This window comes from Lycorma delicatula, chromosome 1 (assembly GCF_047948215.1).
Source record: "Lycorma delicatula isolate Av1 chromosome 1, ASM4794821v1, whole genome shotgun sequence".
NCBI lineage: Eukaryota > Metazoa > Arthropoda > Insecta > Hemiptera > Fulgoridae > Lycorma > Lycorma delicatula.
The window spans coordinates 398,165,939-398,181,649 of record NC_134455.1 but is presented as its reverse complement, the minus strand read 5'-3'; the positions used below and the strand labels follow the sequence as shown (position 1 = coordinate 398,181,649).

Here is a 15,711-nt window from a genome sequence, read left to right as displayed (position 1 = left end):
TTCCTAAATAACAAAATTCTTCTACCTCCATATTCTTTTCTCTTTCGATTTTTATATTCAGTGGTCCAACAACTACATTATTTCTACAACATTTTATTACCTTTGTTTTGTTCTTCATGTGTAAGGCATCATCCATGCCGTTCATTGTTTCTTCTAAATCTTTTTTTACTCTCGGTTAGAATTACTATATCATCAGTAAATCGTAGCATCTTTATCTTTTTACCTTGCACTGTTACTCCGAATCGAAACTATTCTTTAACATCATTAACTGCTGGTTCTATGAAAGATTAAAAAGTAACAGGGATAGGGAACATTCTTGTCAGACTCCTTTTTTAATTACGGCTTCTTTCTAATTTTAGATAGGGACATATTTTTATTTCGTTTTTCAATCCTAACCGGGAATCGAATCTAGATGTAAGGTTACTATTCAAAGATTGAGGTCGGCAAATATTGAATGTAATGTTCAATTATTATTAAAAAAAAAATAGATATAAATGACAGTTGACGCAGTGGTAAGTACAGGAAATACGCCTACCGTTTATATGTTACTATAAAAAATAACTTCCTGTTTAATAACACGTGCGCGTGCTAATACACACACACACTTGGACGATGAACAATTCGAGAATTTTTTTTTAGAAATTTCATTCGAAAATCTTCTTTTATAATTTCATTAAATTTATTTTACGGTTGTTCATATTATCATATTTAAATTTTTACGGGGAGTAACGATTTGAAGACCTACATTGAATCAAGTTAGGGGCGTCGGCTTTAAGTCTCGATCAATAGGCCAGCGTATAGCGCATTAGGATAGGTAAGTATAATACTACAGAACGCAGAGGCAGCTACCAGCTCTACAGGCTTAAAATTTTCTGCAGCCTTATGCCGGGAGTACAACACGGTTCAGGTATTCTTTGCATTTATAACAGTTTATTATTAATATATAACCTATTTTGCTTTATCGCCGTAATAATTTATATATATTTTCTGTATTTATTAAATAATTAGAATTTCATTATTCGTTAAAAATGTTATATCTAATACTTTAAAAAAAATATTTCATATCTTGCCTAATGATTTGAAAGTTATTGTAATAACATAGGCTGTACATTGAAAAATAAGTTAAAAATAATTCAATTTCAGTAAAATTCTTATAAAAGGACTCGTTATAAATGATCTTTTTTTTTTAACCGTTAATAATACGATGAGATTAATATTTTTAATTATTCGGCAGATTGAATATAAATTGAATGTGTTTACGCATTTTTACAATAATAGGTATCAGAAATTTGTACGTTCAATATGGAATCAGAAAAAATTAGAAATATGCACGACGTTGAACATTTTTATAAACCCCTCTCACGAAAAACATATTTTAGCACTGACAAATTTGGGAAAGATGTATTTTAGCCTTTGTTTTGTTCGATACCTCAAAACTAAATTGGAATTGAAAATGAAATTTGGCACATCGATTTCTGTATATATGAAGGGCATCGGTACCATTTAATTTCGGTAATAATCGGTCAATACGGTAAAGAGTAATTGCGTGGATCCCGTACTTCAAAATTTTACTCAAGGGCAGTAAATTGTTTTACGTAATTTAATATCCCTTAGGTAATTAAAATACTTTTCAATAATCTTTGGTTTTATTCAAATACTCGTAAACGGATCGGAGCCAAAAATCAATTTTACTTCGTTGCACGAAGTAAAGCAAGGACGCGAAAAATTTCGATTTTCAGATTTCAACGGAAATATCCATTTTGACTATCCCTGAAAAGTGTCGAAAAAAGCCCAAAATCCAAAAAAAATTCGATTTTGGACTTTTTCTAAACTGCAGTAATAAGTCCTGATTTAGAGTTTTTCAACGATATATATCATAAGTGGTATTTATTTTCATCGGTTCGTGTTACAACCATGTGAAATTATAATTAATAAAATATTTGGATTTTATATAAGGGAAAGCCACATCGGTTCAGACTTCATCTCCCTTCTTTTTTAGGTAGACTTCATAAACATGTTATCTATTATGATGGGTAACATGATTCCACTTCCGGAAAATTATGACATTTTTTCGCGTTTCACATTCCTCAGATCCTAAAAACCACAGTCAGCTCGAACGTTTATATACACATTTATATATATATCTTTTTTCATTTTCCTGTTTAGCCTCAGAGAATTACCGTTCAGGTATTAGTTCACGGGATGATATGTATTTGTGTAAATGAAGTGTATAGTCTTATACATGAAGTTGAGGTCTTGTAATCGATGTACAAGACTATACTTCACATCGATTAACGACACATCTCCATTCCTGAAATGTGTCGTTAATTGAAACCCAACCACCAAAGAACACCGGTATCCACGATCTAGTATTCAAATCCGTGTAAAAATAATTGACTTTACTAGGACTTGAACGCTGGAACTCTCGACTTCTAAATTAGCTGATTTGGGAAGACACGATCACCACTAGACCAACCCGGTGGGTGTGTGTGTGTGTGTGTGTATATATATATATATATATATATATATATATATATATATATATATATATATATATATAAAAAATTACGGCAGTAATCTTGTCCATAACAAAGTGAAATATATATATATATATTTATATAATATATATATATTTATATAATATATTATATATATATATATATATTTCACTTTGTTATGGACAAGATTACTGCCGTAATTTTACGCTAATCGCTTTCAAATTGATACATAAAATATAACGACCCAAAATCTCGGTCGAGTTAGTGAACGGTAAAAATCGGACCATGGGGGTAAAAATGGTTGGCCTTTAAAAAAAAAAAAAAATGCTGTAAATTTCTTATTACGTAAAATATCGAAATAATTTAAAGTTCCTACTATTCTTTGGAAGAGGTCCTAAAACGTGTCTAAGTAAAGTTAATTTTATATCACAAACCATCGGCCCAGGGAATGGAAAAAATGGGATTTCAAAGACAAACAAAATCATACCTCCTTTAATAGGCACAATATCGAATCGGTTTAAAGTGGTCGTTAGTCCTCTAAACTTATATTTGGAACAATTTTTGATATGTCCAACCGTTACAACCAAAATGTTGTTAGAATTGTAAGAAGATGGGGCTTGTCGTATGCTGAACATGCGAAACTTTTTTCACATTCCGTATTGAGGAAATTTGAAGTTTTTCTTAACTTTAACGTGGAAATCTTTTTTATAACCTACACCTTAGCACCGGTGAAAATCTACCTCCGCTTTCCGGCGTACCGAAAGTGATTTTTTTTTTTTTTACCTTAATTTAAATATATTGATTTATTCATAATTATTAACCTCTGACTATAAAAAGTAATTACAATAAATAATAACTCAAATATTGCAGCTATATTGCAGCTGATGGATGAACGTAGAAAATATAAGAATGCTAGTGATGAAGAAAGTAAAAGGAACTATCGGAATTTAAGAAATGCTATAAACAGGAAGTGCAAACTGGTGTAAGAAGAGTGGATTAAAGAAAAGTGTTCAGAAGTGGAAAGATAAATGAACATTGGTAAAAGAGACGGAGCATACAGGAAAGTTAAGGAAAATTTTGGGGTACGTAAATTAAAATGTAATAATGTGTTAAACAAAGATGGTACACCAATATATAATATGAAAGGTAAAGTCGATAGATGGGTGAAATATATTGAAGAGTTATACGGAGGAAATGAATTAGAAAATGGTGTTATAGAGGAAGAAGAGGAAGTTGAGGAGGATGAAATGAGAGAAACAATACTGAGATCTGAATTTAAGAGAGCATTAAAAGATTTAAATGGCAGAAAGGCTCCTGGAATAGACGGAATACCTGTAGAATTACTGCGCAGTGCAGGTGAGGAAGCGATTGATAGATTATACAAACTGGTGTGTAATATTTATGAAAATGGGGAATTTCCGTCAGACTTCAAAAAAAGTGTTATAATTATGATACCAAAGAAAGCAGGGGCAGATAAATGTGAAGAATACAGAACAATTAGTTTAACTAGTCATGCATCAAAAATCTTATAGACTTATAGGCCACATACTAAGGCATCCTGGAATAGTCGTTTTAATATTGGAAGGACAGGTAGAAGGGAAAAATTATGTAGGCAGGCCACGTTTGGAATATGTAAACAAATTGTTAGGGATGTAGGATGTAGGGGGTATACTGAAATGAAACGACTAGCACTAAATAGGTAATCTTGGAGAGCTGCATCAAACTAGTCAAAAGACTGAAGACAAAAAAAAAAAACTCAAAATAACGATAAAAAAAGAAAATATGAAAAAATATCACAAAAATTAATGAAATAAAATTTTATGTACTTTTAAAAAAAAAAATGTATATGTAATTTAATAGGGTTGAAATGAAAAACCCACCAGGTTAGTCTAGTGGTGAACGCGTCTTCTCAAATCAGTTGATTTGGAAGTCGAATGTTCCAGCGTTCAAGTCCTAGCAAAGGCAGTTTTTTTTTTTATACAGATCTGAATATTGGATTGTGGATACCGTTGTTCTTTGGTGATTGGGTTTCAATTAAGCACTCATCTCAGGAACGGTCGAACTGAGACTATACAAGAAACACTTCATATTTACACTCATAAATATTATCCTCTGGAGTAATATCTGAACGGTAATTCCTGGAGGCTAAACAGGAAAAGAATGAAGGAATATAAGGAAATCATGTGTTTACCCGCATCCGATTTTTTTTTAATATTTGAAGTAGAAGTGTTAGACGATACCGACGTAGGAAATTGTTTCCGATTAGAAATTAATCGGTTTTGTATTTCCATTAAAAGTAAATTTACATAGTAATGACAACAAAAATAAATACCTGTAATGTTTAAATTAATGGAAATTATTTATATAAAATTAAACATATTTTGAAAGGAGATTATAAAAAAAAAAATGTTATAATAATCGAAGATGTGTATAGTAGAAGGGATTAAGAATCGATTTAGAATAAATTTATCGATACAAAAACAGAATTCTAATAAAGCTGGTTTTCTAGAGCGAAAGTAAAATCAATTAACCTCAATACATATTTCTATATAGTGAATTCCAAGCATTGTTCGACGTACAACAAAAGGGAAAAGAAAAATGAACATTTTTCAGCTTTTTTCTGTTCTGTTCTATATGAAATTAAATATAAATATTTACAATAAAAGTTTAAATTAAATAAAAAAGCTCAAAACGAAGTTGTTATACTTTCCTCGCACCGGTCATTTATTCTTATATAGTGGAAAAATAATTATACATGAATAACGATTATGAAATATTTCTGGGATAATTTAAGACTAAGTTTTATTGTAAAATGATCATTATATGTTAAAATAAACCTTAAAAATGTTTAAAAAATCAAAAAAAATCGGTATTTTTATTTTTTTATCTTCCCCACTTACAAAACAAGTTTTTCATTTTAGAACGTTTTTTCTGTTAAATGGAAAATACTATAAACAATTCTACTAACAAAAGTAAAACCGATAAAAAATTATCTAAGATTTTTTTATTCGGGGTAGAAGATGTATTATAATGACATTTTATTGTAATACTAGCTGCAGGGCGCCTAGGTTTTCCGGGCGGTTTGTTCTGGCGGGCGGCGTCTCGCAATGGCTTTATTCGGTATCCAAAATTGATAACCTCGCGTAAAATTATATTTTTTCAATCGTAAAAACTGATATAACGAAAGTTATGCATCTTAAATGCTCTTACCAAGGTGGAAAGCGCCGACTATATTTGGTTAACTGGCATTTCTCCCACCACCACCCCATTCGGTCGCCCTAGAGCATAGACCAAATGTTCCGTGCCAAAAAACGGTTACTGTGCCTCATAACGGTTTAGCGACCCAAATCCTAAAAGCTCCTAGTGAGCTACCTAACGTGCGTGAGCGAATCAAGCAGGGCGCCATACAGCACCCGCTGAAGTGTCCCAATCGCTCACTTGTCAAACATAAAACTAGATCGGGGAGGCGCACCCCTTGTAACAATTTAAAACTATACGAGTCAATAATAAAAAGACAGCAATTTTGGCTGCCACGCCTCGGTCGTTGTATGCCAGCTAGTACCTGTCCACCATTTAACAGCGCTTGGAGCTGATTTGTCTGATGGCCAGCCCTATTACCAAGGTTGGTTTCCAGCAGCAGAGCTGTAGGAGTCCAATTGCTTTTACATTTACCGATGACGGTTGAACATAGCAACCTCATCGAGGAACTCCCACACGGTCCGACAGTGCGGCTCTCGCCACACTGCCTCGCCGCTTGTGAGCGGCCAGGTTTCCCCCTGACCTCTAAGTTCCAGGGTGGCACGGTCTCTGGCCCCCCCAAGGGCCGGGCAGTCGTACATCATATTTACATTAGACTGGACCTCCCCGCAGACACACAACTCATCAGCCACCAGGCGAAACCGAAACAGATATTGGTTTAGATTCACATGGTTGGTGAGCACCTGGGCACCCGACGCCCTTAAAAAGGAACTCGAGGCATACCATCCCCCCAAATCCTGTATAAAATTATACGAGGATCTACCCTTAGTCGTGGTGTGCCATTCAAGCTGCCATGCCTCCATCGCGAGGCTTTGTAGCCTTTTCCGCAGACGGGAGATGGGCAACTGGACGAAATTTTGCTCCGGTGCATTGTGATCACCGTTCCGCTCCGGTTATAGCCCGGCTCGAAACCGCATCCCAAATGCCTCGGCCTCCCGACCTCTTCGCAACTTCCACCTGACTGCCCGAATTTTCACCACTAAATCGATTGGGAGAGCCTTTCCCAATACAGTAGTAGCCTCGAAGGAGGTTGTTTTAAATACACCAGTGCATACTATCATGGCTCTGCGCTGGGCACTCCTTAAATTTTGAAGTAGTGCTCTATTCCTTTCCAACCTATGCGCCCAAACCGGCGCCGCGTACGCGATCATACTTTCAAAGACGCCTCGGTACACCAAGTACATTTGGCGGCCCGACAGCCCTTAGTCTTTCCGAGCAATCCTTGTAAGCTTGTGCATCACAGAGACAGCGTCCGCCGCAACTTGTTTAATATGGTTACTAAAAAGCAACTTATCATCAAACAAAACACCTAGGTACTTATGAACCCTTACTCGGCTGATTACACAGCCTTTATATTTAATGTAGGGGTTTCGACTGCATGATAATTTGTCTGCGCCCTTTAGAAGCATAAACTTCGTTTTGGGCACAGAAATGTTTAAATTTTGCATGTCCATCCAGCCTTCGGCGGTTGACAAGGCCGCCTGCGCTCTACTTTCTAGCTGTGGTCGTGAATCTCCACGAACTAAAAGGAGACAGTCATCGGCGAAAGCCTGGGCCGTGACTCCTTCTGGGAAAGTCAATCCCAGAAATCCGTCAAACACCAGGTTCCACAGCAGGGGACCGAGAACGGAATCCTGCGGGCTTCCCCTGGTGACGGATTTTTCCACAACTAGGTGCGCATCTTTATACAGAGCCGTTCGGTTAGACAAATAGTCTCTTACCACGGCCTGTGTGGCTTCGGGAACATTGCGGCGTTCCAAAACATAGAGGACAGAACTCTAACACAAGGAAGGAAATGCTGCCTCTATATCAATAAAAATAGCCAAAACGTATTTGCAGTCGGCGCTTTCCACCTCGGTAAGAGCATTTAAGATGCAATCCTCGGTGCCAACCCCTTTCATGAAGCCATACTGGCCTCGATTTAGAATACGGCTCATATCGATGCTTTCCTCGAGCCGTTCCACAACCAGCCTTTCCAGCAACTTGCCGAAGACCGGCAAGAGGCAATGTTCCCGTAGCCCTTCAGGCCGTAGTGCGCGACTACTTGTCTAACAGTACGGTTCTGTTTAGAGACAAGCACCTGGTTGTAGAAAATTTCGTCACCAACGGAAGCCGGCAGGGTTCCGTTCTCGGTCCCCTGCTGTGGAATCTGGTACCTGATGGATTTCTGGGGTTGACATTCCCAGAAGAAGTCACGGCCCAGGTTTTCGCCGATGACTGTCTCCTGTTAGTTCGTGGAGATTCACGACCACAGCTAGAAAGCAGAGCGCAGGCGGCCTTCTGAACCGCCGAAGGCTGGATGGACATGCAAAATTGAAAGATTTCTGTGCCTAAGACGAAGTGTATGCTTCTCAAGGATGCAGACAAATTATCGTAGATTCGTAACCGTTATATTAACTATAAAGGCTGTGTAATCGGCCGAGTTAGAGTTCTTTAATACCTAGGTGTTTTGCTTGATGAGAAATTGCTGTTTAACAACCACATTAGGCAAGTAGCGGCGGAAGCCGTCTCTACGATGCACAAAAAGAGGATAGCTCCGAAAGCAATCCTCCAATTATGGGTTGTCAATCCAGTTATGGATAAGCAATTAAGGGTTGTAGGCCGTCAAATGTACATGGTGTACCGAGGTGTCTTTGAAAGCACGACTGACCTCTTACGCGGCGCCCGTTTGGACGCGTAGATTGTATATGAATTCACTTTCCCCAGTAGCTTCCACTCAGCAGCTTCAGCGCTTCACTCAGTAGTCAGCCTCATTCCCCGGTTTATGAAAAATATAGAACAAAAAAAAAATCTTTATATGGAACTGTGCGCTTCACAGTTCCAGCGTCGTGGTTTTTGGCTTTTGTGCGCATGCATATATAGGAGGAAGCTACACGCGAGGGGGAAAGAGAGAGCATTGTCGCTCTCGCAGTGCGGACCCTGGCGTGCTGTTGGATAGTAGTTTATTTTTACTATGCGTGTGTCGGAACGTTCCTTGTTCGTTCCCTTTTCTAGTTTAGTCGGTGGAAGGAATATGAAAGCGGTTTAGTTGTTTTTTCAATAGCGATCAGAAGATGGCGAAAGCAAGGGCTCTTTGATCGCCAAATCTGTCCAAAAACACCCTGGAAGGGTGAAAGAGAAGGTAATTAGTTAAAAACTAATTACGTATTTGTTTCTGTGTACATAGAAATTTTAATTGAAACACCCTTGGACTGTAGTGTTTTTAAGCGGACATTTTATTATTTGTTCGGTTAAATACGGTTTTTAACCATAATGCGCTTAAAAACCGTGTACCTTATTCTGGAATGCGATAAATTGTAGAATTAGATTATAATCCTGGTTCCAGCTAATCTATTTGATTTATTTTTTCCCCGGTTCTTTTATTTTACAAAAAACCTTTAAAACCGTGGACTTGAATTGGTCCAGATAAAAAATTTCTGGAGCAGCACCCCCATTAATATTATCTACGAGCCGCCATTGTAATGTAGTATTATTTTATTTCTCAGAGAGTCATATGACCATTAAGTACTGTGTTACACGTTATTTTTTTTAATATTTTACGTCAATTGTAATCGATAAAGATTCTTTATTATTATTATTATTATTATTATTATTATTAACTTCTGTGACTAAGTGGTAGCGTTTCTACCTTTCATTTGGAGATCCCGGTTTGAGATTCGGGTCAGGCATGAAATTTTTCATACTTTTCAAATCATCAATCAATAATAATTGTTACTGGATTCTCAATTCTATTGCAAGTAAACAAATCTACAATTCAAAGCAGCAAGGTGCTGATCTAATTAATTTTTCCCGATTAATTTTCTTTATTTTGTTTTAACATTAGTTGTATTAAAGTGAACAATGAAGTATTCATAGATAATTTCTTCTTTTTTTTTTCAGGAAAGACAATGTAAAACGATCAATTTTATTTTAATCACATAAAGAATTATGCTATGTGATACTAGAATATTTTTTTCCAAACTCTTAGTTAAAAAAAAACCGGTTCATCAGATTTACTCACCGTTTAAATAAATAATTAATTAAGGAAAACAGGTTCGTATTATTTTTCACATCTTCGGAACTGATCTCTACAATATTTTGTTAGTATTATTAGCGACATAATAATAAAAACACTCGTTTACTAGTTAATCTTTACTTAAATCATTATTCTATTAGCGTTTTTTTTATCAAATAAAATTATATAAAATCTCCTTGAAAAAGGATCATATTGTCATAAAAAGGTCAAATTGAAATTTGACAAAAAAATACTCAGCTCCGTCTGGCATTGTTTCAAGAATAAATCAAACAAGGTAGCCAAAAATCTATTATTATTTAACTTGTCTGACCACTCATTCTTGCCAAAAAAGTAAATAAATGAAAAATAAAATAAATTCCGTTCTTAATTCTATATGAATTTTAGCAACAAAATCTGAATGCATTTTTTTTCTTCTTGTATTTTAAAACCTAAATGGTGTTTATTTGGAGGAAGTTCATTTTATTTTTTTATTTTATGAAAAAAAATATAAATTAATTAAGTTAAACTTAATAAATTTACTTTAGTAAAGTTTTCTCTAAATAGGTTTCAATAAAAAAAAAAAAAAAAAAAAAAAAAAAAAAAATCTTCAACAAGAACTTTTATGGATATTATGTTATGAAATCCATATTACCGCCGGGTTGGTCTAGTGGTGAACGCGTCTTCCCCACTCAACTGATTTCAGAGTCTACAGTGCCAGCGTTCAAGTCCTAGTAAAGCCAGTTTGTTTTTTTTTATACGGATTTGAATACTAGATCGTCGATACCGATGTTCTTTGATGGTCGAATTTCAATTACAACCACACATCTCACGAACGGTCAACATGAGACTACACTAATACATATCATCCTCTGAAGTATCATCTGAAAGGTAATTACCGGAGGCTAAACAGGAAAAAGAAAAGAGTAAGATATCATTTCTTTCGCTCAAAAAAATTCTATACTATAAAACTGTTTTTAACAAAACCGATACTGATATCAAAAACGGTAAGACACTACATTTCCGTTATCAAAAGCTGTAATTATTTAGAATTAAACGCAGGTTAAATACAGGGTGTCCCATATAAAACGCAACCCATCAATCACTCATCCATGAAATTTCAAAAGTCAAGCTTACTCCCCTACTCGTTACTGAAATGGACTCGTCCAACATATGAACATCGCGGCGACGCAATAGAAACTAACGATAGTAACAACAATGCAATCATAACGTTCAGTGTATTGCTAGAGACAAGATGGTGTTTTCGCTAGACGAACGTGTTTTCATTGTTGAGTCGTACGAAATCAGCGGTTGCAGTGCAAGATTTGTTTCGCCATAAGTACCCGGATAAACCGGGTCCTAACAAAACATCAGTATTAAGGTTAGTTGCAAAATTTTGTGAGACCGGTTCTGTTAATAACAAGGAACACAAAAGATCTGCGACGGTGTTGAATACAGATACAGTCCCTGAAATCAAAGACCGATTACTCGCCTCGCCAAATAAATCGACCAGACGTTTGTCTGCTGAAATTAATTTGTCTAAATCGACTGTTGGTCGGGCGACCAAACGATTACAATTACGTCCATATCGCATTCAAACCGTTCATCGACTTCTTGAACCCGACAAAGAAAAACGGCTACAATATTGTCAACGGTTCCGTCGATTTCTGCGCGAGGGAATTAATGCTATGGTTTCGTTATTTTTCACAGATGAAGCACGGTTTCATTCGGATGGCTACGTAAACAGCCAAAACAGTAGAATTTGGAGCGCTGAAAATCCCCACGTTTATCACGAAAAACAATTACACCCGCAGAAGTCGGGCGTGCGGTGCGCGATATCGCGGAAGAAAATAATCTCGTGTAGCCACCAAGATCTCCAGATTTGACTGCAACGGATTTTTTTCTACGGGGTTACCTCAAAGAAAAAGCCTACAGCGACAAACCACGAACACTTGAACGATTGAAAGTCAATATTGAACAAGCTGTATTAAATATGCAGCCACAAAATTTGAAAAAAGTTGCAAGAAACGCTGTAAAAAGAATTGAAGCTTGTATTCAAGAAGATGGCGGCCACTTCCAACATTTACTCTAAATGTAAGGTAATGGATGGTAATAATAAAAATTACATTTACATTTAAACATGCCTTTTTATTATTTCAATACCTACCAATATAAGGTTGGGTTGCGTTTTACATGGGACACCCTGTATATGTAATAGATATATAAGACACCCTATATAGACAATAGATATATAATAATCAATGTTAAGAGCTCCATAATAAAAAATAAAAAAGCTCTTACCGGCCCGATTTCATTTATTAAACAAAGAATAATCATCAGAATTGTATTATTTCTGTAAATGTGATATGTATTACATACAAATGAAAACGGACTGAGGCCGTTTTTCGTCACTTTCCCAACACGCGTCTAAAGCGTCGTTCCGGGAAATTCCTACAACTATGGGTTGCTTTTGATGCATGGCTTACAGACACAATTTAAAATACAGGGTTATCATAAAAGAATGGTGCGGTTTCAGTAATTCATAGGAAGATTGTAGGGAAATTTCTAGATGTTATATTGGTATCCCTGAAAGCCTCCCAAAGGTTTGTTTATCAGCAGTTGTAACCACAACGTCAGTTCTTGTATTGTTGTTGCGGTGAGTTTAGCGGGTTACAATGTACTCGGATAAAGACAAAGCAAAGTGTGTTTTATTGATGGCCGAATTAAAATCCGTAATTTTAGTTCAACGTGCGTTTCGACGTGAATTCGGGAGAGATCCGCCACACAAAAATAACATAACACGTCGGTTCAAACGATTCGAAGAAACCGAATCGGTTAAGAAACAGAAATCAACCGACAGACCAAGTGTACCGGACAAAACGGTTGAACTAATTAGACGATCGGCAATTAGAAGTCCTGGGAAGTCCATCCCCCGTCGAAGCGTCGAATTAGGTATTCCAAAATCAACAGTTCACAAAGTTTTATGTTAAAAACTGAAATTACACGCTTATAAAATCCAGATACTGCAGGAATTGCAACCCGATGTTGTGTAAAACGTTACGATTTCGCCGTTGAAATGTCGGACAGAATAAGTGTAAACGAATCATTTTTAGACGATATTTGGTTAACTGGCATTTCTCCCACCACCACCCCATTCGATCGTCCTAGAGCATAGACCAAATGTTCCGTGCCAAAAAACGGCTACTGTGCCTCAAAACGGTTTAGCGACCCAAATCCTAAAAGCTACCTAACGTAGCTTTTAGGATTTGGGTCGCTAAATTGGTAGCTCCTAGTGAGCTACCTAACGGGCGTGAGCGAATCAAGCAAGGTGCCGTACAGCACCCGCTTAAGTGTCCCAATCGCTCACTTGTCAACATAAAACTAGATCGGGGAGGCGCACCCCTTGTAACAACTTAAAACTATATGCGTCTATAAAATAAAAGACAGCAATTTTGGCTGCCACGCCTCGGTCGCTGTATGCCAGCTACTACCTGTCCACCATTTAACAGCGCTTGGAGCTGACTTGGCTGATGGCCAGCCCTATTACGGTTGGTTTCCAGCAGCAGAGCTGTAGGAGTCCAATTACATTACATTTAATAATCCCTTAAAGTTAACGATGACGGTTGAACATAGCAACCTCATCGAGGAACTCCCACACGGTCCGACAGTGCGGTTCGCGTCACACTGCCTCGCCGCTTGTGAGCGGCCAGGTTTCCCCTGACCTCTAAGTTCCAGGGTGGCTCGGTCTCTGGCCCCCCCAAGAGCAGGGCAGTCGTACATCATATGTACATTCGACTGGACCTCCCCGCAGACACACAACTCATCAGCCACCAGGCGAAACCGAAACAGATATTGGTTCAGGTTAACATGGTTGGTGAGCACCTGGGCACCCGACGCCCTTAAAAAGAAACTCGAGGCATACCATCCCCCCCAGATCCTGTATAAAACTATACAAGGATCTTCCCTTAGTCGTGGTGTGCCATTCAAGCTGCCATGCCTCCATCGCGAGGCTTTGTAGCCTTTTCCGCAGACGGGAGATGGGCAACTGGACGAAATTTTGTTCCGGTGCATTGTGATCACCGTTCCGCTCCGGTTCTGGCCCGGCTGGAAACCGCATCCCAAATGCCTCGGCCTCCCGACCTCTTCGCAACTTCCACCTGACTGCCCGAATTTTCACCACTAAATCTATTGGGAGAGCCTTTCCCAATACAGTAGTAGCCTCGTAGGAGGTTGTTTTAAATACACCAGTACATACTATCATGGCTCTGCGCTGGGCACTCCTTAAATTTTGAAGTAGTGGTCTATTCCTTTCCAACCTATGCGCCCAAACTGGCGCCGCGTATGCGACCATACTTTCGAAGACGCCTCGGTACACCAAGTACATTTGGCGGCCCGACAGCCCGTAGTCTTTCCGAGCAATCCTTCTAAGTTTGTGCATCACAGAGACAGCGTCCGCCGCAACTTGTTTAATATGGTTACTAAAAAGCAACTTATCATCAAACAAAACACCTAGGTACTTATGAACCCTTACTCGGCTGATTACACAGCCTTTATACTTAATTTGGGGGTTTCGACTGCATGATTATTTGTCTGCGCCCTTTAGAAGCATAAACTTCGTTTTGGGCACAGAAATCTTTAAATTTTGCATGTCCATCCAGCCTGCGCTCTGCTTTCTAGCTGTGGTCGTGAATCTCCACGAACTAAAAGGAGACAGTCATAGGCGAAAGCCTGGGCCGTGACTCCTTCTGGGAAAGTCAATCCCAGAAATCCGTCAAACACCAGGTTCCACAGCAGGGGGCCGAGAACGGAACCCTGCGGGCTTCCCCTGGTGACGGATTTTTCCACAACTAGGTGCGCATCTTTTAAACAGAGCCGTACGGTTAGACAAATAGTCTCTTATCACGGCTTGTGTGGCTTCGGGAACATTGCGGCGTTCCAAAACATAGAGGACAGAATTCCAACACAAGGAAGGAAATGCTGCCTCTATATCAATAAAAATAGCCAAAACATATTTGCAGTCGGCGCTTTCCACCTCGGTAAGAGCATTTAAGATGCAATCCTCGGTGCCAACCCCTTTCATGAAGCCATACTGGCCTCGATTTAGAATACGCCTCATATCGATGCCTTCTTCGAGCCGTTCCACAACCAGCCTTTCAAGCAACTTGCCGAGGACCGGCAAGAAACTGATGGGTCGATAACTGCCGACCTCACCAGGTTTCAGGAGTACCCTTACCAAAGCTACCTTCCAGCAACCCGGAAAGCTTAGGCATCCCGTGAACAGCCTGCCGAGAGGCTCCCTTCACCGATATAATGTTTACAGACGAAACTACATTCCACGTGAATGGATGCGTTAACAGACACAATTCACGAATACGGGGCTCTGAAAACCCACACGCAATTATCGAGAATCAACCCGATTCGCCTAAAGTTAATGTTTGGTGTGGCGTGATGAAAAATCGTGTAATAGGGCCTTTCTTCTTTGCTGAAAAAACAATTAATGGAGTTGCGTATCTTGAACTGTTAACCGATTATCGCTTTCCTCAGCCGGATGAACTCGAAAACATTCATCGACTTCATTTCCAACAAGATGGTGCTCCCCCGCACTTCAATGCGTCGGTCACCGACGCTTTGAACGAAAAATTTGGAGATCGATGGATAGGCCGGCAACGACCCGTACTTTGGCCTCCAAGGAGTCGGACCTGACACCTTGCGATTTTTTCTTGTGGGGGTACATCAATTATAAAGCGTTGTTTATAAACAAAAAATTCGCGACCTAGACCGCTTAAAAACAGGATTAATGAAGCGATGACAACCATTAACGAAGAAATGTTAACTAATGTTTGGAGAGAAGTTGAGTATCGTTTGGACATTTGTCGAGCGACTAAGGGCGCACATACTGAAATTGATTAATTATGTAAAAAAATGTTTGAGACGACAAATTTGAAAAATAAAAAACATAAACTG

General features: G+C 38.2%; 1 protein-coding gene across 3 annotated transcripts in view; it reads left to right on the top strand.

The window, feature by feature from the left end:
* The first annotated feature begins 800 nt into the window (after positions 1-800).
* Lpin (phosphatidate phosphatase LPIN) overlaps positions 801-15,711 on the top strand; it is a 231,327-nt gene continuing 216,416 nt past the window's right edge. For 2 of the 3 annotated variants that reach the window (XR_012754729.1, XM_075353937.1), the window contains exon 1: positions 801-907. Coding sequence is in view for 2 of the 3 variants with exons in the window: in XM_075353937.1 (XP_075210052.1) it covers positions 883-907 (25 nt within the window). In the remaining variant the exon portion in view is untranslated. The remainder of the gene's footprint in view (positions 908-15,711) is intronic. The other variant, XM_075353934.1, reaches the window with a different exon arrangement.